The sequence below is a fragment of the Podarcis muralis genome, chromosome 7, assembly GCF_964188315.1.
Source record: "Podarcis muralis chromosome 7, rPodMur119.hap1.1, whole genome shotgun sequence".
Taxonomy (NCBI): Eukaryota; Metazoa; Chordata; class Lepidosauria; order Squamata; family Lacertidae; genus Podarcis; species Podarcis muralis.
The window spans coordinates 18657323-18679723 of record NC_135661.1 but is presented as its reverse complement, the minus strand read 5'-3'; the positions used below and the strand labels follow the sequence as shown (position 1 = coordinate 18679723).

Here is a 22401-nt window from a genome sequence, read left to right as displayed (position 1 = left end):
GGAAAGGGAATTGGTCAGGAGGAGAAGCAAAGCAAACTTAGGCACTAGTTCTTCATTAGAGAGTTCTTATAATGATCAGTTGGAATGAAAAAGCATTCATGGTGAGAAGGAGCCAAATTTGGTACAGTCTAAGGTGAGCAACTGGAACGGCCTTGAATTCCCATCTCTCCTCTGCTGCTGCCTGATTTGCTATAGCTAGTGGGAAAGAGCATGTGCTTTACATGTGGGGAACCACTGTTGTCTGGCGAGACTGATCAGAAAGCAATCATATTTAATGAGTGACTCCCAATAATTTCACCTGGTATAAGGCAGGAACAGCATACTGAAGCAACATCATTGCACCTTGCTGAGAAATCTTCCTCGTAAAGTGATGTTTAGTGCAAGTCATCATTTATAATCTACCCACTGTGATATTTTATTTTTGGCAAAAGTTTCTTGAATAAAATGCACTGAACCTTGCAGTGGTTGAACAAACACTGTTTTCCCTCCCCTCCGCAGCGTACAGCCCTCCCTCCTGAACGTGATGGCTTGTGCATAGAGCACATGATGCTTATTCCTAAAGGCAGTGCAAGAGGCTTTGGACATATAAGACAGTAATTGGCTGACTGGCTTTATCCCTGGAGCTCTGAGGAAGCTTCGGAAACAATATCATTACTCACAGGATACGAGGGCCTTGTGAATTTGTGGGTGGAAGGTAGATCAGGATCTGCTTACTGGTGGATCTCTGGATGATTTGGAGTAGATCTTCATGGGTTTCTGGCTCCCAGTTGCTTAACAGTAAAAAAGTAAAGGTAAAGGTACCCCTGACTGTTAGGTCCAGTCATGGACGGGACTGGGGTTGTAGCGCTCATCTCGCTTTATTGGCCGAGGGAGCCGGCGTACAGCTTCCAGGTCATGTGGCCAGCATGACTAAGCCGCTTCTGCCGAACCAGAGCAGCGCACGGAAACGCCGTTTACCTTCCCACTAGAGCGGTACCTGTTTATCTACTTGCACTTTGACGTGCTTTTGAACTGCTAGGTTGGCAGGAGCAGGGACCAAGCAATGGGAGCTCACCCCGTTGTGGGGATTCGAACTGCCGACCTTCTGATCAGCAAGCCCTGGGCTTTGTGGTTTAGACCACAGCGCCACCCGCGACCCCCGTTGCTTAACAGTAGCAACAGCTAAAATGGCTTTCCTCACCTAAAATAAGCTGCTAAGATGAATAATGCTTACCAGGAACAGACTTCTGTGTAAGCTAAGGTCAGTGTCAGCGCATCCAATAAATTCTTAGACTTAAAATGTTTTCATTGGTGCCTGGTTCTTTAATTGTAATAATTTTATTATTTAGCACCTGATGCTGATCATAGAATTGTAGAGTTGGAAGGGACACTGAGGGCCACCTAGTCCAAGCTCTTGCAATACATGAATCTTTTGCCCAATGTGGGGGTCAAACCCACAACTTGGAGATTAAGAGTCTCATTTTACAAAGTGAGCTATCCCAGGACAGATGATAAATCCTGGGTTCTAGTAAAAAAATCAAACCAAACAGAACAAGCACATGCTTTAGAATAAAAATAATCTTCTACAATGACTCTGGTACTTGGGTCTGTCTCTTTCTTTTCTGGAGCAGCTCCCTCTCCCCTCCCCACTCAATATTGGCAGCAAAAAAAGCATTTGTCTGGTGATGCCTCACAGAGTAGTTGAGAAAGCAGATGTTTTTAATTCTCAATGGATGCTAACATGATTTTCCCCCTCCCCCAAACAGCAGGCAGAAGGCTCTCTGTCCCTCAAATTTGCCTTAAATCCATTTCTCTACCTGAGTCCTGGTATTTAAGCAACTGATTTCCTTCAGCTCACACTCTCAGGTTTCCCGAGCATGGGAGACGTTGATACTATTCGGAAGACAATTTCTAGAAAGATGCATTAGACAGCCTTCTCTTCTGTGTGTGTGGAGATTCCCCACTTGCAGTTCTTCCATTAGGACATAATGGGAATGAGGCCCCTCGATCTATCATAATTGAGTTGACAATGCAAAGGGCTCTCCCTGTTCTGCTTATCTTTAAGGCTCTTTAAACAGTCTTCTATGTGAAAGCAGTGTGATGCACAGAATTCAGAACTGGTGCATCAAACCTTCTAGGTACCACTTCACTCCTACATAATTCTCATTGAACTGTAATGATTACCACAGTCCATTAGGAAGGTCTTGTCTGCAAAGATTCTTTGAAACGAATATTGTTAATCCATCAACTGTCAGTGGCTGCTAGCGACAATATCTCTGCTCTGTCTCCATGAATACCAGTTGCTGGAAACCAAAGATGAGGAGACTCCTCATTTGGTTATTTGGGGTTAATTGTTTTTGCCTCCTTAGTGTTCCACCCCCCAACATTTTTTGCACTTCTACAAACCTAGGGGCATGATGCCTCCCTCATGGTGTTTTGGCTACAAAACATTGCCAGTAGAACAGATTGCCTCACCATTCCCCCCCTCATGGTGAGCCACTGTGGAACTTCCAATATTTTTTGTGTCTTCAGGCCATACTATGTGAAATACTTTGCATGTGTGTGAACTGGACATTCATTTGCGGAATAGCTTGCTATTTTCGTAACTAATAAAAGAGGTCCAGCTGATTTGGCTATAGTTCCTCCCTTGGGTGTGCTGCTTTTGTCAAGTTCGGGTTTTCCTGTGGAACATTGTGTCCCTCACTGGATCCCTCTCTTTACCAAATGTTGTGTGTGTCACTGCCAATCCCAGGAATCAAATGCCTGGGAGCCAGGCCATCTCCCCAAATTTTACATTTCACTTCTGGTTTCTGAGACATTTGGTTCATATCTTCAGACTCTCTCTGCCTGCCTGTCCCTTTCAGTGATTTAATTTTGCTTTATTTTTTGCTGAAATACAAATGTTCTGAATTTGTTGCTGCTTTTTCAAAGGCAGAATATTACATAATCATTCGTCTTCGGGAATTAGGTTTAAACAGAGAACCAGCCCGCTATTGCAGCATTGGTAGCACTAGGTTTAGCTAGCCCTTTACCTCTCCATCGTCACCATCCTTTTCCTGCATTTTAGTTCTCTATTTGCCAGTTTAAAACTGAACTGACACACTAGGTTCAAATCAAACAGCAAAATCATTGGTGCTTTAAGGTTACTTTTGGTATTTTTACCTCATTGTTTTTGCAACAACAAGATAAGTTTGCAATAAACTTGCTGGCCTGTTTAGTCTTTGGGATTAATTAGGAATATATTCAAGAGGACTTTTTTGCGCCACCCTCCCCACCCTTGGTGATTGCAATGTGGGGTAAGCGGATGGAAAGGAAAAGTGATAAAGCAGAGGGGGAGATCTTCAGGCCTGGGGGACCAAATATGATCCTGCAGGGCTCTCTGTCTGGTCCTCAAGTCTCTCCCAAGCCACCACCCCACTGTCTTCCCCAGGCCACACACCTCACTGGCTCTGCTGCACACACTCCAGGAGTATTTTTGCCTGGCTGGGATGTGTCCTTGAACTCTGATAATGCTTCTTGTTTACCATAATGGAGGATTAGAGATGTGTGTGTAGGTAGCAACTTTCCTTCTGTGCAAAGATAACCTTTATATTAGCTGCTCAGCCTGCATTTGCCTCTGGCCTCAGTCACTGCGAGCATCCGGTGCTCGGAATATTGCCCTGAAGGAAATGTGGCTGTCGGCCTGAAATCCCTCAGTCCTGTGCTAAAGCATTCAATAACTTTTCTCAGATATTTCTGGCCTTATTCTTTTACCACCTCCTGGACTATCCTACCTTTACAAGTCTGTTGGAAGGATAAAATGGCGGGGTCGGTGGGTGGGAAGACCATGTGCGCCACCACAAGCTTGTTGAAAGGGGGGGGGCATAAATGTAATGATAATTGTGAAAGCAGCAACCAAAATGACGTGATAAAAGGAGAAAGGTGGTGGCAAAGTGCCCTGATGACATTCTGAAGTTTTGCAGACTGAAATTCATTAGGAGGTTCATGGTTATCTAAGGACAAAGACAGCCCTCTTGCTTGAGCTGGTGTTGCTGAGAGCCACAAAGGGGAATATTTCCCCTTTTTATCTTGGTTTTGAAATTAAAATGAGATTCTCAGCTGGTGGGAGTTGGATGTGTAGCAATTTTTAAGTTTGCTTGTAAGACAGGAGGGACCTGGTGCTTCAGAGATAAGGATTCAAGACAGGAAGTTCTCAGCCTGGGGTGTGCTTGTGTGCTTTTTCACTCCCACCCCCAAATTAGAGCAAAGTGCCTTGGTCTGTGTGCTTTTTAGGTTTCCGAGAATAACCATCTTACAGAAACCATCCAGAGTTTGGAGTGCAAGAACTCAGAAGGAGGTAATTAAAATTTTACTGAATTAGTTATTCATGGATCAATCCTGATCCAAGTTCAGCGGTTTAAAAGGCTATGTTATGTTTTTTGAAGACAATTAACTGAGGTTTAGTAACTTCGCTGAGTATTCTAATTTATTTTCAATAAATTACGATGCAGAATTGAAACTATGTTGCTGATTGTATGAGGAAAAAACATAGTGTTGCATTTTGCTGTTGTTAAATAAAGATTTGCACATTGCTTTTAACTGATTTCAGTATTGCATTTTCACCTTAAGGTCCCAGGATGGGTTACAACAATAGAAAATGCAATAGTGAAATCGGTTAAAAGCAATGTGCTGTTTTTCTACTGGCTCCCAAAAAATAATTCAAGCAGAGTTGGGGAATCTCAGGCTCAGGAGCCTGATGTGGCTCTCCAGGCTTCTATTTGGCCCTTGGCACTCTCTCCCCAGGCCACACCCCTCACTTCCCCTGTTTCTCACCCTTCCTGAATGTTTTTGCCCAGCTGGAATGTGTCATTGGATGTGTCATTGAACTTTGATAAATGCATCTTACTCACCTGGAAGGAGGATAGGAAAAGATGTGTGCCTTTGGCATGAGCCTCTGACTTGGCCTGTAACTATGCCTAAGTAGATACGTGGAACTGAAGCACTCACATATTGCTCCTCTCTTAATTCCTGCCTCTTCTTTCTCCCTCTCCCTCTTTGGTTTCTGCTGTGTTGTATTTTGCCTACCAGCCTCATTTCCAACAGGAGAGGGCGAAGCTCAAGACCTCCTCCAGAGGTCTCAATACACAGGTGGTCTCATAAAGGAGCAAGAGGCCTTTCAGATTATTACTTTTTTTTACTGGTGAGCTCAGGATAACAGTGCTCACGTTGGCATAGTGTACGACAACAACTTGTGGAGGAACTTGGGTCCGCCTAGCTCAGAATTGTATGCATTGCCTGCCTATTGCCTGCCTATGCTTCTCCAGGGTTTCAAGCAGAGCACCCCACCCCCCGTGTCCTACCTTTAGATGGCGGAAACTGAACCCAGGATCTTCTGCATGCAGGTCATATGCCATGACATGGTCTAGAGCCTTTTCAAACACTCTGGCTGTGTCCTTGCCTGTCCTGTTCTAATTCTTTGGGACAAGGTGAGAACAGCATCCTATATAGTTAAGGAAAGGCAGGAGATAGAGATGCAGTTGAACAGAATGTGAAAACAAGTGTGTGTTGGGGTGGAATCCCTGGGATGCAAGCATTTGTGCAAAGGATTTGTTTCAGGGGTTTGGTTTTGGTTTTTGCTTGAGGATTTCTCCTAGATTCTTCTTTACTCTGAGCGCATACTTGCATATATCTCAGTCTCCGTCTTTTCTCCCTTGTTCCCCTGCCCCACTGAAACTTCACCATCATCCGTCCCGTTCAAGCAGTTCCCACACAACATTTGCCAAAGAAAATTGCCAGAGGAAATGGGGGCATTTTTTTGCCTTGGCACCTTTGACCTCCTTCCAAGTAGTTGCAGTGACTGGCTGTTCTCCAGCATTTAGCTGTGTTGGATAGAAGTTTGTTTGTTTGTTTGTTTTGTTTGTTTGTTTGAAAGGATAGAGGGGGAACCGGAACGATTAGAGACAAAGATTCATCCTCCCCCTCCCCAAACAGCATAGATTATAGTTTCTGCAGGGAGAGCAAAAGACTTTGCCAAATGAGAAGGGACAAACTTCAATGACAAGCAAGACAGCAGATTTCTGTTGTTATTGTAACACTGTTTTCTGTAGCACAATACCTGCATATGGCATTTTGCAGAGTCACGTGTGCAAAGGTACATAAGTCCTTGCCCCAAAGAACATGCAATTTATTGTTTATCACCTTCCACAGACATAGCTCAACAACCTTTTGACATGGAAGAGAGAGTTACTGGCCCAAGGTCCCCCAGTGCATATCATGACTGAGTGAGGATTTGAATCAAGGTTTTCATGGCTCTAGTCTGGCACGCTAACCACTGTGCTGCACTGTACATATTTTGACACTGGTCAGGATCACAAAAAGAGGGGAGGAAGAGAGATGCTGGGGATTGAACCTGGGTCTTCCTTGAACCTTAACCAGCAAGTTGATGGTTCTATATTTCTGGAAGTTAAGAAATACATAAAATTAATAATGGGGACCTCAAGTCTTTTACGTGCTGGTCCTTAAGAAGTCAAAAACATCACCTTCCAGATACAAGGGGGAAGTGGCAGAAGGCTTGGGGTAACCCAAAGTTATGCAGAAGTTCAACAAAATAAGGGGGAGACACACCCCAAGCATACCAATGAGAACTGAGCCTCCTCAATGGCCCTAAACACTTGACTGACCACAGGGAAAGGAACTGTAGGGGAAGGGGGCTAGAGTATTTTGAAAAGAGGGCAGGGGGTGGAATATACTGGAAGAGAGCATGACTGAACAGTTGCACTCCACACTGCCAGGTGGATTGTAGCTCAGTTGTGCAAAAGTTCCCAGGTTCAAACCCCAGTTATCTCCAGGTAGGACTGGGAGAAACTCATTTCTCATTTATGTTAAGTTTTGTTGATTCTGGCTCCCAGCTGCCCATCTATCCCAGAATGAGCTGTGTGTTTATCATGCTGTTGTGAGCAAGGATGCTATCGGATCTGAGTGGGCTGGGTGGGTTTAATTCCCGCAAATCCTCTCCGGAATTATTTAGCTTGGTCAATCCTGTGGGTGTCTGGGAGTAACATCAAGGAGAAAAGCTGTTTATGTCTGGCATTCAGCTTCTCGGAACTGTAAACCAAATCTGACTTCTGCTTAATATATAGATAGAGCAACACACCAAAGTTCCAAAGTTGTGGTTTTCCCATTGTGAAGATGTGTCTGAAGCATAAGAGAAACAAAATAAAATTATAACCCTTGCACAATTTTGTTTAAAGGTGGCAATTGGAGAAGATCATGTTTATTTATTTATTTGTATGCAGTAAGTGCAGTAAGCTTACTTGCTATGCACAAAGATGGGTAGCAGTTTGGTTCTCCGATTCCATTTCAGAAAATCAGCTTCTTTTTAGCAGAGATTTCGAACATAGTAGTGCAGGGTCTCTCTCTCTCTCTCTCTCTCTCTCTCTCTCTCTCTCTCTCTGTGTGTGTGTGTGTGTGTGTGCGTGTGCATGGCCTATTCCATGCCTGTGCTTCAATTGCCCCCTTTTTTCAGAAGGTGCCCCAAAGGTGTGTTTACCTATGTTTGGCACACCTGTGAGGGAAAAGAACTTGGGGGGAAGGGGGCACTGATTCAGAATAGCAGAATCAGGGATAAGTGGTAAGCCACCCACCCCTCAATTTTCAGAATTGCTGAGTGGGGAGCAGCCCTCAGCAATGTTGAAGTGGTCCATGGTGGTGGTGGTGTTGAGTTTGGGAGCCACTGTATTAGAGACAGACATACAGCATAACGGTAAAAAATTGAGTTGTTGTCCTTTGGAGTGACAGCCAGAAATTTGAAGGGTGCAATAGCAGTGCATTTTGAGTTTCTTCCTATTGTGCATTGTTTAAAGGTACGGTAATTCTGTCAGAAACAAAGGTCTCAGCCCTACTAACACACAGCAGTCTTAGCAGGCTGGAAAATAGCCCCCCGTTTGCAGATACAATATATTAACCATGGCCTTGAGGAAAGCGTCAACACCCAGCATACTGCAGGCTGCTGCCATGTGATCTGTTTCACAGGTGAACTTTTTTAGGCCTTAAAATAAAATTCAGCAGATGGAGGAGCATGCAAGCTATTAATGGTTCTTTAAAAATGACAATGAAGTCACCATTAATGAAATAAATATTATTATTAGTTTATTTCTGGGTTTTGCTTTCTCATCTGAGTTTGCCATGGCTCAGCTTCTTATACTGTTGCTCCTTGCTACATTCACCCATTTCTGGGACTGGTTCAGACAACCTTTGAAAAATCTGGTCTTGCCCTAAATAAAATCTCTGTTGGGAGGCAGTATGCCTCTGAATACCCCGCAGAGGAACAACTGGTTTTCTTCTCCCAGAACTGCCCACCACTAGGTTTGTTGACATTGTCTGAAAGGTTTGGGCCTTTAAACTACTGGGCAATGGGCAGAAATTCATAAGCTGAACTCATTGCTTGCTATAGCTTCTCAAACGTGTCTGTTGATTTTTTTTTATTATTTTTTTTTTTTGCCAATAGTGACACAGATAGCACCACAGGAGTGTGCCAGAAACTGTGAAGTTCTCTTTATTATTGGTAATGCCATAACCTTTTTATGAATAGCTCAAGTCACATCTAGCACATTCTGAAGAGGGAAAACCAGAAAAAAGAAAAGGCATTTTGTTATTTTGAGCTTGTAGGACCTGTTTCGTTGTTGTTGTTGTTGTTGTTGTTGTTGTTGTTGTTGTTGTTGTTGTTGTTGTTTTGCTAAAGGGATAGCGGGAGGTACAAACTGTTAGGTAGCAATAGGCTCATTTGTCATTTATATATATAATATGTGCAATTCTTCTATTGTCAGTTTAAGTTCCACCACATTGAAACCCAGCCAAATCTTTGCAATGAAAAAGAAACAAAATGTTTGGGTGGAACTATAAAGCTCCGGGTTTGGGAATTCGGAACCACAGCTGTGATTTTTTTCTCCCACAAGAAAGCATTTGAATTCTGCTTCATTGTGCACACTTCACAAAGGGTATTCTGCAAGGGAAATAAGATTAGGGGGTGTGAAAGGGAGAGAGAAGGAGAGTCAGACGGAGGGTCTTCAGGAACTAGCACTGCTCAGGACCTCTTTCCCCCTTCTACCACCAAACACTGGCCATCTGTTGAGAACAGTTGGCCAGAGATGGAACTCAGGAAGTTGCATTGAACCAGCATAGAACATAGGAACCAAGTCAGACGATTGGCCTGTCTAGCTCAGTATTGTCAGCACTGAATGGCAGCAGCTCTCTAGGGTTTCAAGATAGTAAACTCTCCCAGCCCTACCTGGTAATGTCTTGAGATCGAAACATTTGATTGCAAAGCAGATGCTCTACCTCTGAGCTTTGGTCTGTCCTACAAATGCCAGGCTGTTGATTCTTGTAGCTTAGTATTGTTGGCTTACCGTCTATCTGATCCCTTTAACTGATGGCAACGTTGCTGGTAATATGTTCTGCAATTCAAGCAGTGGTGTAGGAGTAAAGACTGGAGGGCAGATACCTCTTTAAACTTTTATCATTACACAATTCTATGCACCGCTTCTCTGCTTCCTTCTTGATCTTAGAACCTGGCCATACTGGAGTTTCCTAGTCTTTTCAGTCTCCCCCAAGCTGTTTCTCGAACTCCCGCCCCCCTCCAGATTTCAGGTGGGGAAAGACGGGCCACAACTGTGTGCAGTATTCTTAGCCCACTGGCTCACTTCAAGGAACATTTGGCTATTTTTTGCAAAGCCGTGTTTCAAACCCCATTTCCCCCCTGAAGTTCCCCCAGATTGCTGCTTGCACGACATTTCCCCATGGGTCCGTTGTGGAGCGACAAAGTGGCAGCCAGAAGACAACATTGGGGAGAGCAGGACCTGGAAAGCAAATAGGCATCTCAAAATGACAGAGTGAAATATTTCCACTTGGGAGACATGAGACAGAGATGCCTTTGCTCTAGGAGTCTGGATCCCTGCCACCTGAACCACAAAACCTAGTTTAAAAAATAAAATAAAATACTCTTAGACTGAAGTTAAGCATTACCTAGAATGGATTGTTTAGACAGAGGTAGCTTTTTCTTTCTTTAAATATATACAGTCAGAATGCAGTTAAATCTTCCTTCTGCAATGCTTCTGGGCTTAAACCGAGCCATCTTGTTTATGCCTGTCAGTCTGTACCAGACTAAATATTTTTTTAAAGCAGCCCACAGAATATATATTCCCATACACATTTGTTAGAGTAAGTCTCAGCTTCTTACACACTGATACTTCATAATATGCCTAAATTTTGGCTACTTCCAGACAAGCCAAGAAGATAGAACTTAAGTAGGTTTATTATTTTATATAATTTTGCTTGTATCTTTGTTGCTTTGTATCTGGCAGCCATCAACGTTCATTTGACTTAGGACAGGGTATTTTCAGTAATAGTACCTAGGACAGGGATTGCCCTACCTATGTAGTTGGACTCCCATCTCCCTTCAGCCCCAGCTAGCATGGCCAGTGATGAGAGAGCAGCACTAGGTTGGGGAAGGTTGCATTAAAGTTCTACTCCCCACACAGCCACTGATTTGCATTCATGATGTGCAATGCAGTTACCAACATAATGCAGGTGAAGGGAACTTTTGGCCCTTAAGATGTTACCGAACTACAACAGCTTGACCAATGGTCAGGGAAGATGGGAGTTAAGCAACATCTGGAGGGCCAAAGGTTCTCCTCACCTGACATCTGGCCCTCCAGATGTTGCTGGACTACAACTCCCATCATCCCTGACCATTGCCCGTGCTTGCTGGAGCTGATCGAAGTTGGATTCCAACAACTCCTAGAATATAATATATTTTCAGGAAGTTCAGCTGATTATTATTAGATTTTCCACTATACAGATGAAGATCAAGGACAACAAAGAAATTAAAATTTCTAGCAGCTGCCTTTAAAATAGAGGCCATGATGAGTTTTAAATTGTATAAATTATAAATGAGTTTGCTAATATTATTTTATTATGTGCATTGTTGCATTCTTCTGTTTATACTTTGTAATGGCTGGTGTTTTGAGTCTGGTAATTTGCGTTCATACGTGTTTGCACCCAAACTGCAGAGGCTAGGCACTAATGCAGATATTTGTCTATCCATCTCTCTATATCTGGAGGGTTGCAGTCTCCCCACCCTTGACGTAATTCATTGAATTTAGAAGAAAGACTTCTGCTGCTTTTATATCCCATAGAGCCCTCTAACACCGGCACACTTTGACGCCTCTTTGCCTTTTAGCTTCTCATTTTATGATCTGTGCTTGCATTTGACAGCACCCTGATCGTTGCCATTTTATCGCGCCACCTGAGTTTCAGTAACTCGTCTTAGGTCACTGTGAATCAGCGTGCGAGTCGGAAGTGTCTCCTCTGCCTCATCTACTCTGCCAGGCAACAGGGCCAGCAATTCCACAAAGCAATGTGAAGCTACAGGTTCTGGAAGTGTGTGGCTTTGTGTGCCTTTCTCTAGTCTTCAGTCTTCCCTTTCCAGGTATTATTAACACAATGAGTTTTGGTTCAGGTTGTCATCAGCAGGGTCAAAGTTTGTTACTCCATAAAAAAAGTTATTAGTAGAACTAACTCCTGGACTCCATATCTACCAGCAAAGGTCCACAAGTGAAAGAAGTAGAATTAAGAATGGTCCCCAACCACCGCCAGTACTGGTCTTGTATGCACTTCCAGATAAGAACATTGGAAGTTGCTTTATACCAGGTCAGAGTATATGTCAGTCCAAACCAGAGTATTATGGTCTACTCTGACTGGTAGTAGTTCTTCAGGGCAGCCACCCCTTACTTGCTGACTGGGGTTGATGGGAGTTGGGATACAATGGGGGTTAAGGGCAGCTGCTCTTTCACATCATCTGCTACCTGATTATTATTTTTTAAAAAAACAACTGGAGGCACCAGGGGTTAAATAACTAAAGTGATCACTCCCTGGAAGGAGAAGAAACATGAAGGGAATTGTTCCTTATTTTGTACAGATCAGAAACATGTCTGTCAGCAATTTGGTAGCTTGTGGAGAGCGCAACATGACCTGGGGCTGACAAGTTCTTTAGTCCCACTGATTGGAGCATTGTTATGGGGGTGCCCTTTCTTCATTTTAATAGCCAGTGAGGTGCAAATGGTGCATGTGCTTGGACAAGGACCAGGGAGATCCGGGTTCAAATACTCTGCCATGAAGCTCCTGCTGAATGAGCGTTTGCCAGTCATGCACACTCTCCACCTAACCTACCCCACATGACCTTTGTGAGAATAAAATGGGGAAAAGAATCACGTGTGCCATGATAAATAAATAAATGTCCATTGGTACACAAGAAGAATTGACTCTTTGCAGCTGGGCGTTCTGACCGACTGAGATGCATTAATTCAATACATTTACAGGGGCTGCAGAAATAATATCTCTCTCTTCGCAATGTATAATTCCTATGCCCCTAAACCAGGGGTGGGGAACCTCAAGCCCTGGGGCCAAAGGCTCTTTCTAGGCCTCAGGACTCTCTCCAGGCCACATCCTACTTTATATGCTCCTGAGTGTTTCTGTCTATCTGAGGTGTCTGGGACGGTAATGCCTCTTGGTTGTCTGGATGGAGGATAGAGGTGTGTGTAGAAACTGCCCTACTGTGTAAGAGGTAAAAATTTGTTGTTTCTTCCTCTTTTGCATCTGGATCCACCCATCACTGGTATGTGGTCCCCATAAGATTGTCCAGAAGGGCTGGTAAAAAAGGCACGTTCATTCATATCCCCCCCCATATACACCAAGTCTCTATGTGTCCCTCATTTACCTTTTCTGCACTGCACAATCAAGCTGTGTCTCAGGCTTTGTCTTGCACAATACCTGTTTACTCAGGAAGAAAATCAGTTAGCGTCTCCGGGGTTCCTTTGACTCTCTCAAGAAATCTAGCTTTGAGGTTTCTGGAAACCAGTATCAGACCGGCATTGGGTCTTGTGGTTCTCTCTCTCTCTCTCTCTCTCTCTCTCTCTCTCTCTCTCTCTCTGAAATCTGCTTCATTTTGTTTAACAAACAGCTATTAAGTAGTTGCCAAGACAGGAAGCTCCACCCTTACTCATGGTTAGAACGGATCTTGTCTCTCTGCACAAACTATGAAAAGATAAAAGGAGGGGGAAGGGGACTACCACCTACGGCATTATAATTGCATGAGTCTAATTACTTTTGTAAGTTGTTTGTGCATGTTCTTGTGCACATTCGGCAGTGCTCTCATCTTCAAGTAATCCAAAAATGATGATTCAGGTCTCCTGAGTGTGTTTTGAAAATATTTGGGAATTATTTTGATTTATATTTAGGGGCATTTTAACATAAGTATGTGGAACGTAAGCAGTTCCTGGTTGCTGGATCAGGCCAAAGGCCCACCTTCTCCCGCATCCTGTTCTTGCAGTGACCAACCTGACACTTATGGGAAGCCTGCATGCAGGACCTCAGCACAACATTTGCAATTCTGGGCAACTGGTATTCAGAGGCATGCTGTCTCTAGCAGTAGAGATAACAACACAGTCATTGTGGGTATTAGGTAGTAGCCACTGATCGCCTTATCCGCCTTATCCACCGTGAATCTTCCTAATTACCTTGGTGGCCATCATTATTTCATGTGGGCACCATCATTGCATCTTTTGTTTTCTGTGGTGTTGCATAGCAAGCTCAAAAAAAACCCCCACAATGCATTTGTTATCAAGTGACATTTTCATTTATTTTCATGACATCTCCAGGAATTATAAGGACCGGATATTTGCAAGAGTTTGTAGAATAGGGAGTGGAGTAGTGGTGGGGAATCACCTCTCATATTTGATCTATAGCAACAGTGTTTAAGTTGCTCCCTTGTAGTGATGGAATGCGATGCATTGGAGGGGGCAGTATCTTCACAATAACTCTGTGAATTTAGGGCATTTTGGTTCCTTAGGAAACTGTGGTTGAGATGACTGTGATGTTGCTGAGCTAGGCCGTGAATCCCTGACGCTGATGGTGGCTGCTGCCTATCAAGGTTGCTAGGGTGGGAAGGCAGAGAGGCCAACAGTAGATGGAGCCAGAACCAATGACAGGCAGAGCCAACTAATTCTAGTTGTGCCCCCATCCTTCCCCCTGAAAAGGCAACATTGAGACTAAGAAAGAGGAAGGTGACGGCCAGTGCCACCCCCATAGACTGGTTGTAAGTTAAAAGACAGACAGGTGGCAGCTGGGTGGCGGGGGGGGGTGTGTGTGTGTGTGCACACTAAGATTGGTGGGGCAGCTCCATTCACCTTCATTGCCCAGCACCCAGACTCAAGTCCAATCTCTGTGTAAAGATTGGGTGGGAAATATATGGGCTATGTGTGCTCTGCTCTTTTCTTTAACAGCCTGGTTGCTATGGAAAAATTGAGCCAAGGAGACCTCATGCATATGGGTCCCTTGCACCTGCTCCCAGTTCGTCAGATGTTTTCAAAGCCACAAGTGTAGCCTCCCTCCCTCCCTCTGCACACTTTTCTGCCAGCTTGCAAGAGTCACTTTCACACTGGGGAGTCTGTATTCTCAGCCAGACATCAACTACAGAAACTGTGATTAGTGTGAATGCTTGCAGAGTAATTACTTTATGCTTCCATGGATTGGAAACCACTCTGGAGCCACAAGAGGATATATCACCCTTGGAATGGTGCCAGTTAGAAATGGAGCCTTACCTATCTAGCATCTCATAGGTCTGTGCATATTTATTCATCACCTTTTGGGCTGTTTCACCAATATGGGAAAGAGAGGTATTATCTGGAAACTGAGAGGGAGGGAAAGTCAGAACAGCTTTGAACAGCTATAACTTTCTCACCTGGGAAAGAACCCCTCTAATGTCCCATAGGAACTTCGGTAAGTTAAAACACAGAAAGGTGGTTCTTTGTAGGCAGGCAGGAATGTTGTTGTGGCATTAGCAGCAGTAGATCAATTGCATTCATGTGCCCACAACTCTTTGAACCATTGGGAAATCGTTGGAGTAGGGAAGCAGGACAACGAGGCAAGGGTGTGTATAAGAGACTTCAGTTTGATGCGTAAGGGCATTATTTATGATCATTGAGAAATGATAGAATCACAATATATTCACCTGAATTAAGATTGCCCCCCCCCCCCAATATTGGATATGGGAATAGTTCTGGGTCAAAAAAGCTGAATTGCACCATTAGAGGATGATCCAGCAGGTCATCCAGCACACCTGTTGACCTTAAAGCATCTTGGGCAGCCACAAAGTTTGTTGCAGCTTGCTGGGAAGTGCAGGAAGTTTAATTAAATGCCCAACAGAAATTTTCAGCTTCACAAAATAATGGGATAATTCCCATGAGAACAGGCCACATTAGCTGGAAACTTTCCCCAGTTTTCTTGTGCGGTTTGGGGCTTCAAGGAAACCACAAACAGAAACCATCTTCTTGGCCTCAGTAGTGTTTTCATTGAGCTTCTTTTCCGTGTGTGTGTGTGTGTGTGTGATTCAACTAGTACAGGAAATGCTCCTAGTTCTGGAGTGTCTATAGACATCCAGCTCAAAAACAAGCTGAAATTGTTCTAAATTAGTTTAGAGATGAGCTGCTTTGTTCAAGTGCCAGCCAGAATGCTTTCACACAAGGAAGCTGCCACACAGGCAAAAACTTCACACAAACTAGCATCCCTTTCACAGTGTTGTTAGTATATTCATTTTGCTAGGAATCATGCAGTATTTGTCCTCAGTCCCAAGGAAAACAACCCCCAGTGGTATATAAAATAGGTTCCCAAAGTTCAGCATGGTTATAGATGAAAGGAGTGGAAAATCAGGAGTAAGAATTTCTGCACATCACAAGATGATGTGAAAATTAGTTCAGGGATAGGGTAGAATTGGCTTGCAATAGACCCAGAGTCTGGCTGCATTTGTATTTCTGTACAGATTGTTTAGGCTGATTTGTTAAATGGAAGCCTCTTGGTATGTGAACGTGTCATAGTTTGATGCTTGGGCATTTGGGAATTTCGGGAGATAGCTATAACACTGCCGAACGCCTTAAGCTTGAAAAGTCACTTCTGCTGGGTGCTGAAATTTTTGCTGGTGCATTCATCTGAAAAGAAACTAGCAGGTGCTCATGCCAGCTCTGTTATCACTTAGCCTGCTGCTTTTATTATTATTGCTTGGCCTGAAGGAGGAGGGGCTGTTCTGAGAAGCAGAGGGTGAGAAATCTATTCCCACCAACCTCGCTCGGCTTTTGCTACTGCAGTCCTGTGCTGTGCCGAGCTAGCAAATTTGGCCAGACACATCAAGCATGATCCTATTTGGCCAGTGCCAAAATTAGTCTGATTAATGGGGAATGACCTTCAGATGGATGGGACCAAAATTTCAAGAAGCACCTTTTGGAATCATAGCTGAAATATCTGGCTTCCAACTTGTTTCTTTCTCAAAACGCATTGGCTGGGATCCAAAAAGCTACTTCCCTGTGCACTCAAAGGCTTAGGCATGCTCAGTGGGTTGTTGATTTTACACACACACACACACACACACACACACACACACACTGAGCCGCCTGAATACCCAATTTCTACAGATGGCTTTTGATAGTGTTCTCGGTTTCAGAAGAAGTCTGGCATGTGGCAAAATGGGGCTTCTATTCTTGAAAAGCAAGTCCATAACAAACCCCCTTGAGCATACGGTGCAGTATGTTTCTTTGGAACCCAGACAAGCACATTTAACACAGGATGGGACTGTGTAGCTGGCCCAGCAGTAAACTCTTCCCAGGTCATTGCAGTGCTTTAGGAAGTACCGTAAAGGGCTTTCATTGCAGCAACTTTGCAGCAACGCTGAACTCTGCCATTGTCCTTTGGAAATATGGAGAATGCACTTGTCCGTTGGCTTTGATACTGTGATTGACAGGAAAATGCATCTGGTGAAAGGGGCTCTAGTCCACAAAAGCTTTGTGCCATCACAGATTTGCTAGTCATTATGATGCAGTGAGTAAAGCATTAGTCAAAACTATTTAGATGACCAAGGTCAAGGCTGCAATCTCTTGATGTCAGATTCTTCCACAGCCATGAAAGAAAAGCTGAACAGAAGTTGCTGTTATTATCTTCCAATCTTCTCCTTTATTCCCCAATCCTGATATGAATAGGTATGCTTGGTTGCTGTCCAGGACAGCACAGAAATAATTGACCAGGCTGACTCATTCACTGTCATTCTAGACCACCATTCACAGGAATGCGCAGGTAGTGCAGATGCATCACTCAAGAAAGTTTGGTTTTGCAAACCAAAACTGTCAGAGTGGAGATTTGTGGATGCAGTCCATGTGACCACTGGACAGCTTTCAGCCTCACAAGACTAGACTCATGGTGGTGGCTTTTGTAATACAAACCTAGGTTACAGTTGCCACAATGGAATGTCTAAGCACTTTTTCAAAACAATGAATTTATTATTATTATTATTATCATTAATTTTATTTCTATATTGCTTTATATTTTAAAGAAAAATATGGTTTACAACACATTAAAATATCAAATCAAATAATCTAGAATACAACAAATTCAGACTTCAAGAAAATATTTCAGATCCTTCTCTAAGCGACATTTTGCTTTCCCTATATTTATTTACCTGCTTAATTTATATACCTGCCCCATAGCAGAAATACTCTAGAAAGGCAGTGTGGTGTAGTGGTTAGAGTGTCTGACCAGAACCTGGGAGATCAGTTTCAAATCCCCACTCAGTCATGAAGCTCACTGGGCAAGCTTGGGTTGTTGTAGGGATTAACTGAGATGGGAGGGGGGTGAACCATGTACTCCTTAGAGAAAAAGGTAGGATATAAATGCAGCAAATAAGCTCTTCTGCTTACCTGCTTAAGAAAGTTGGGGGGGGGCAGCCAGATGGAGATGTCAGTCGCCAGCCTGGCAACCAGAGATGTAGTTGCAATTGGACCCTCTCCAGTTGCAAAACACTCATGACACCTGGGAATTTTCTAACACTGTGTAGCATAAGCTGGGAGGAAAAGCTGTCTACCTTAGCAGCAGAGCACCTGCCTTGCACACAGAAGGTCCCATGTTCAATCTCTGGCATCTCGAGGTGGAGGCTGGGAATGCCCCCTGCTTGAAGCTCTGGAGAGCTGCTACCATTCGGAGTAGACAGTGTTGAGCGAGCTAGATGGAACAATGGCTTGACTCCATGTGATAATGGCAGCTTCCAAAGTTCCCATGAGAGATGCGTTCTGCAAACTGGGGGAGGGGGACACCTCCACCCAGACTGATGCTCTTATAACATAGTATTGACAGACAGATCTATTTCCTTTTTCTCTGCCTTGATCAGAGGGATGGTGGAAAAGGAAGGAACTGAGTTTGTGTTTTGTAAGATAATATATTTAGCATTCGCCCCACTCCATCCCCCTTTCGGCAAATCTATTTAGGTTGCCTCACTTTGTACTAGCTATATCTTACAGCTGCGTGCTTTTAAAACTTCGATCAGCTTGTTGTGCCAGGGCTCCTGCCCCCCCGCCCCCCCAGCACACACACACACTCTAACCATCCCAATTGATTGTCTCGAGTCTGCACAAAATATTCTTTCTGCAGATGAGCAGAGGGTGGAGGGGAAAAGTGGGGGGGGGGAGGGAATGGGCAAGAAAGAAACACATCTCTGTACTGAGTTGAAGCACCTGCTGTGTCTGCCTCTCATTCCAGGTCCCCTCCCAGCCTGACTTTGCAGCCCCAGTGGACAGGGCTGGGATCTGTCAGTGCTTGCCAAATATCATTCAGATGCTGTCACTGTTTCTTGCACAGGCAGAAACTGCAAAAGTAGAAGGAAGTTTTCTCCCCCTTCACCAGTATTATTACTATTATTGCTCCAATCGTGCTGACTTCTCCACAGATTCGGAAAGTTCCCTTGCCACTCTTGAGGTAGCCCAAAAACAAAGCAGGGTGTTTTTTTTAAAAGAAATAATTTTTTGAAAAGAATGGACTTTGCAAACCCTACCAAATTTGGCAATTGGCGTGGCGGTAGCGGGGAGGGTTAGGGTTAACACTGCACAGAGGGCTACCACTTTGTGTGCTCATATTGGGAGCTGGAAAGCACACTTAGAAAAAAGAATAGCATCCTGGCACACACCTGTGGGGCTCTGGGTGGCTCATCATAATCAGCATAGGTCTCTTTGTCTCCATGTTCAGTCATATCCCTTCATGAGAAGAAACTGCATGGTCTTGAAATGGAATTGACACTTCCCTCCCTGCCTTGAAGGGTAGGGGGAGAGAGCAATTACTATGAGGTCATTCAACCCACCCTCTCCTACCCAGTGATCTTGTTCGTACTGGCTGGCTTTCTGGCTTTTTTCAGAGCCCAAGTTCAACCAGTAGGTACCAGTCTGTTTGGCAAAGCCACATTGGGGCCCTTGGAATTTATCTTCTGGTGTCCCTGGACAGAAAAGGGTTCCAGGCGGCCAAAAGGGCTTGCTTATGCTTGCGGGTGATTTATAGGCCGAGCAGAGCAACTTGTGGAAAAGGCAAAGCAGATCTTGGCAACAGGCCACTAGAATCTGCCTGCAGCTGCGGCGCAGTGAAGTCATCAGCATAACAACCACTGCAAACAGAATAACAAAGTCTGCCCTGTTCTCATCTAAAATAATCTTTCCAATTCAAAACCACAGCTTTAAAAACTCACCTTTCTGCATACAATTAGAAAACAAGGTAGCAGGCAAATTTGATTTGGGGGTGAGTGGGGAAAATCAAATGCTTTGATTTTATAGGCTTGGTTTCTTTAAGAATATGTTTTTTAAATGGTTTGTCTTTTAACATATACTAGAAATTTTGTTTCTCACCTCTAGCTTTTTTTAAAAAGCAGTACTAAAGTTTGGAGGACTACATAGGTCAGTCGCAGAGCTTTGGGGAAACCAGTCAATTTTCTGTCCCAGTGGTACTGAACCCCTTCCCCAGGAAACATAGCTAGAAATGAATTTTTCCCAAATCTGGGTGGACAGGAATCATTTATAGAAGTTGAAAACACCCAGGATGGTTAAAAAACAAACAAAAGACTGTTGAAAGACTATGTGTGTTCCGTTATATAACACTAAACCATGGTTAATGTATGTAGATACGCCTCTGTGAGCTTGAACACATGGCCTCAGTTGTTCTGTGACATTTTTGTTAGTTCTGGTAAAGGTATAACTGTAGCTTGCCTTTAGGGTGTTTTCTAACGGACTCACACAGCAATGTATGATTTTTGTGTGCTACCTATAGTTCACCCGTGACCTGGAGTCCACAAGGAAAGAACGGTCCTAGTCACAGTGCCTGTAACAATGCATCCTGTGAGATAATGTTGTGAGCTCCTAGGATAGATTAGAACAGACACTTCCTTGCTCTTCAGATAATGGTCCCCATGTGGGTGTATTCCTGTTCAACTAGTGGTGGTTTGAACTATGTTTAATATCTAAAAATGCAATGGAAAATGACAGGAATACAAATTCAAGCCAGTAAATCTTTTCTCTCTTCTTTTCAGGTACCATCTGATCCTCCTGCTCCCAAGAAACCCAAAATAGATGACTCCTTGCAGTCTCCAATAATGGGTGACAAAGAGAAACAGTCTAGTTGGTTACGGTCCTTGTCCAATTCATCCAGCAAGGTGAGTTTTAGGGGACTGGTCATAGGTAGAGCCTGTTTTGTGTGTTGTTGTGTTTAGTCGTCTTAGTCGTGTTCGACTCTCTGTGAGCCCATGAACCAGAGCATGCCTCGGAAACGCTCACTTTCTACTCAGAGCTTCTCCTTTTTTATGTCCATGGAGTTTTCTTGGCAAAATACTGGAGTGGATTGCCAGTTCCTTCTCCAGGTAGATCACATTTAGTCTAAACTCTCGGCTATGACCTGTCCGTCTTGGGTGGCCCTGCATGGCATAGCTCATAGCTTCTCTGAGTTATTCAAGCCCCTTCGACACAACAAGGCAGTGATCCATGAAGGGGGTTTTGTGTGTAGAAAGCCTCAAATTCAATCTCCAGCTAAAAGAAAAAGTTAGCAGGTGGTTAGGAAGCCCTTTCTGCACATGAGACCATGAAGAGCCACTGTCAGTCAGCCTAGACACTAAAGGCAGCTTCTTTCACTTCCTACATCCATAGTCCACAAATTTGGTTTAAAATCTCGTTTATTTTACTCTCCTTGGGGTGGTGGTGAAGAAACCACATATGAGCAGTTCCAACACAAGTGTAAAGGGAAAGGGGCCCGAAAAAATTTCATCAAGGACACCATACATTAATTAGGTGCTGTTTCCAAAGTCAAACACCTGTATAATGGGCTGCATCCTGTTAGCCCTACTCAGAATAGACTTATTGAAATTAATAAGACACAATTAACCATTAATTTCAGGCAGTAGGACTTTGTTGGGTAAAACCCATTGAGTTTAAAGACAAATTCCTCTTTCGCATTTTTTATTTTGCTTCATTCATGGTCAATTTCTCTTTTGGACCCTCTATTTTTGTTTTAGATCTACTGGTATTTAAAACAAACAACCGTAGAGGAGTTATTTTTGTAGGTATTTCTCTTCCAACTAGGATAAGGTTGCAGTAAGAATCTTTTGCCACAAAAAGGTGTCTGCAGAATATATACATACATCACATTTTAAAAAATTAGAATGATTTAATAAACTAGGAATATAGGAAGCTGTCAAGTAAGACCATTGGTACATCTAAACACTGATACAGTGGTACCTCGGGTTAAGAACTTAATTCGTTCTGGAGGCCCTTTCTTAACCTGAAACAGTTCTTAACTTGAAGCACCACTTTAGCTAATGGGGCCTGCCGCGCCACCGCTGCACAATTTCTGTTCTCATCCTGAAGCAAAGTTCTTAACCCAAGGTACTATTTCTGGGTTAGCGGAGTCTGTAACCTGAAGTGTCTGTAACCTGAGGTACCACTGTACTTGAATTGTTTTCGGTTTTAAGGGCAATTTAAGAGTGGAAAATTAAAACCAGCAACAGAATGAAATTTAAGACTGTACTAGACTCCTTCAGTTGCATCCACTGCTAGTCCTACTCTTAGTAGACCCATAGGCCCATTAATTTCAGTGGGTTTACCCTGTGTACGACTTTGTTGGCTAGGCCTTTTCTTTTTCACATGGACTTATAATGCCTCCTATTCCCTATGGATCTTCAAGCCTCCGTCCCCCCCCCCCTCCCCAGCAGCTTATACCAGATTTACAGCTCACAAACATGTAATTGTGTGTATCTCACTGTTTCCTCTTTGTTTCCTTTTTGGCTCCAGCAGAGTATTGGTTGCATGCATCCACGACAGCGCCTCTCTGCCTTCCGGCCCTGGTCCCCTGCCGTTTCAGCAAACGAAAAAGACCTCCCAAACCACATCCCTGCTTTGATCAGAGACAGGTGAGGAGGCGGAAAGAGTGGCACAATAACCTGAGTCCGAGTCATCTTAAGCCAGTTAAGGCTGTAATCATATTGCGGAGCTTCCTTTTACAAGTGACACGTAATGTCCATTCCACATTTGCAAGGGGTTGTGTCCACCT

The 22401-nt window shown here is 43.7% G+C and overlaps 1 protein-coding gene across 4 annotated transcripts in view; it reads left to right on the top strand.

Annotated features, from left to right (window-relative positions):
* Positions 1–22401, top strand: part of SKI (SKI proto-oncogene) — a 151272-nt gene that overhangs the window by 113525 nt on the left and 15346 nt on the right. For 2 of the 4 annotated variants that reach the window (XM_028740922.2, XM_028740925.2), the window contains exons 2-3: positions 20393–20515; positions 22146–22261. In XM_028740922.2, the coding sequence (XP_028596755.2) occupies positions 20393–20515; positions 22146–22261 (239 nt within the window). Of the gene's footprint in view, positions 1–20392; positions 20516–22142; positions 22262–22401 lie in introns of all 4 variants that reach the window. The other 2 variants (XM_028740921.2, XM_028740924.2) reach the window with 1 other exon arrangement.